Genomic DNA, 2,352 nt, shown 5'->3' with positions numbered 1-2,352 from the left:
TTTTTTTTGTGCAATTTAATTTTAATTAGGGATGTTTTGGCCCACTAATTGTGGGCATCTGACACTAATTGTCAGATGAAGGGGAACGTAATATCTGTGAAGCAAGTCAATATACGGAGGACCTCAATGTGTGCGTGCATTAACAACATAACATAATAATAACATAATAATAATAATAATAAAACAATGATAATAACACAACATTGCTGTTATGTACAAAAGCACAATATTGTGCTTTTTTTTCAAAGTATGAGCTCTTTTTTTTTTTTTTTTTTACAATATTTAAATATCGCCAACCTCCACAAAATATTGTGATAATTATCATATCGGGAGCTTCATATCGTGATATCATATCGTGATGTTTGGATATCATTACGTCCCTCCTACAAATATATGTCTTAACAATATATCATTGTCGACTCGTTTGAAGTCCTCCAACTCTGTTGTCTGGCACCGTCATTCATTTCATAACTCTCGCCAATCTCTGTCAACCATTAATGCTCGGGAAAACAAAACAAAAAAAAATCCAGGAAATGTTGTGAGGCCCATGTCACCCTCACGTGTACATTTTGATGCATATCATTAGCCAAGAGAACGAGAATTGGTTAAGAAAAAAATAAAATAAAAATAAAAAAGACGACGTATCCGCTTTCCTGGCTTTAAAGGGCAGAAGAGCACAACAGCGACCCCTGCTCTAGTGGGGAAAAACGTGGTTATGCGCTCTTGGCCTGAATGGGTTAAAGTCTTCACTGGTCACAATTTGAAATCATATATGAGGTAGTAAGGTGGTTGTTTTTTTCTCGTATTAGTCTGTATTCCGGCCTCTATGAATATGCAGTGTTTTGTTTGGCTGATATCTAGATAAGGCCACAAATCAGTTTTCAGAAATAAGCCATCAAACAATTACTGCTTTAGCTAAACTCCAGTAATACAAACAGAACATTCAAAACACTCAGACATATATTTTCTCCATACAGTATGTGTATGTTTTTTTGTGTGTACAACTTATATACTGCTAAGCTAGATTGTGTGCTTTAAAGTACATGTGCAGATAAAATTTGAATCTTAGATTCAAATCTTAGATTAAAATTTGGACGTCTTAGATTTTTACTGCAAGGTTATTCACATTGAATCATTTTTCATTTTTACAGCTCACATGGAACATCATGCCTTTGAAGGAGGACGTTCAAGACATTAGTGCACTGCACTTTTTAGTTGTATCTGAACTGTACCTGCCTTGACTAATTGACACTGTCCACAAGAGAATCAAGGGTATTATCAATATATTTTTATAATGATGAAATAACTGATGCCTTGTTTTACTTTGACTGTTGAAAGAATGTATATCTTTACATTCAGCATTGACTGATTTCTGGTGGTTTTGTCGTTTCACTGTACCACAGACCACAGCTCATACAGTTGTTTACTTGTATAAAGTTAGCTGCTATGTTATTTTATATAAATGTTCACTTTTATCAACTCATAAAATGTTTTAATTCAATAAGATTTTTACCAAAGCAGTTTAGGAAGTTTATCACGATTGATAGAAATGTTCAAATGTCAAGGTGTGAAATGAATATCACAATGCATCTTCATCAACTGTGTGTAATCAGGGTAACACTTTAATGAGAATCAGCCCGCTCGCAGCCTCCCTCACTTATGAAGCCATATGCAGCAGTAAAATAGATATTCTCCAGTGAAACGTCTCTTGGAATGTTCCAGCCGCAGCACATTTGACATTTGTTTTAATGCTAAGTGGTAAAAGTAGAACTCCATTTTCACAAATGGAGTCATAGATCATTTGATATATTAAAGTGAACAGAAATTGCACATTTTCTGGCATTGATTTGTATTTGTCTTTACTTGTTCCCTGTACCAATAAATCTTTGAACTTGTACAGCTGTTGTTACAAGAAGTAGTATTTGTGTTGACGTCTTTAAAACAATGCACTCTTGTTCAAGTGATGACAGCTTTCCAAATGTAATGTCACTCTCATTTTAGCACAAAAAAAGTAAACTATTTAGTATTATCCAAAAACCCAGTTTGTTCAAGATCAATTACTGCAAGTTTACATTACTAATTTACAAACTCAACATACTATTAGAGTACATTGCAATGTTGAAATTCTGGCAGTGCTGGAGTGGCCATCTGGCATACAGGGCAGATGCCCGGTGGGCCGGTGTCTTTTGGGGTCAATGTGGTGTTATTCAGTTATCGTTTTCCTCCGTTTTACCCCGAGAGATCGGCCCACAACATAGAAGGAGCAGTCCATTAACAGTATAGAGAGCATGCAGAACCAATAAACATAAGTGGTCGAGCTAAGTGGTAGCCAAGGGTGGTCAGGAATCGGGC

General features: G+C 35.6%; 1 protein-coding gene across 1 annotated transcript in view; it reads left to right on the top strand.

Annotated features, from left to right (window-relative positions):
* Positions 1-1,899, top strand: part of LOC144024386 (eukaryotic translation initiation factor 4E type 3-like) — a 43,484-nt gene extending 41,585 nt beyond the window's left edge. The window contains exon 7 of the mRNA XM_077530630.1: positions 1,152-1,899. Within this exon, the coding sequence (XP_077386756.1) occupies positions 1,152-1,198 (47 nt within the window). The 3' untranslated portion in view covers positions 1,199-1,899. The remainder of the gene's footprint in view (positions 1-1,151) is intronic.
* The last annotated feature ends 453 nt before the right edge of the window (positions 1,900-2,352 follow it).

This window comes from Festucalex cinctus, chromosome 8 (assembly GCF_051991245.1).
Source record: "Festucalex cinctus isolate MCC-2025b chromosome 8, RoL_Fcin_1.0, whole genome shotgun sequence".
Taxonomy (NCBI): Eukaryota; Metazoa; Chordata; class Actinopteri; order Syngnathiformes; family Syngnathidae; genus Festucalex; species Festucalex cinctus.
Note: the sequence above shows the minus strand (reverse complement) of the source record. Positions and strands in the feature narration are given on the sequence as shown.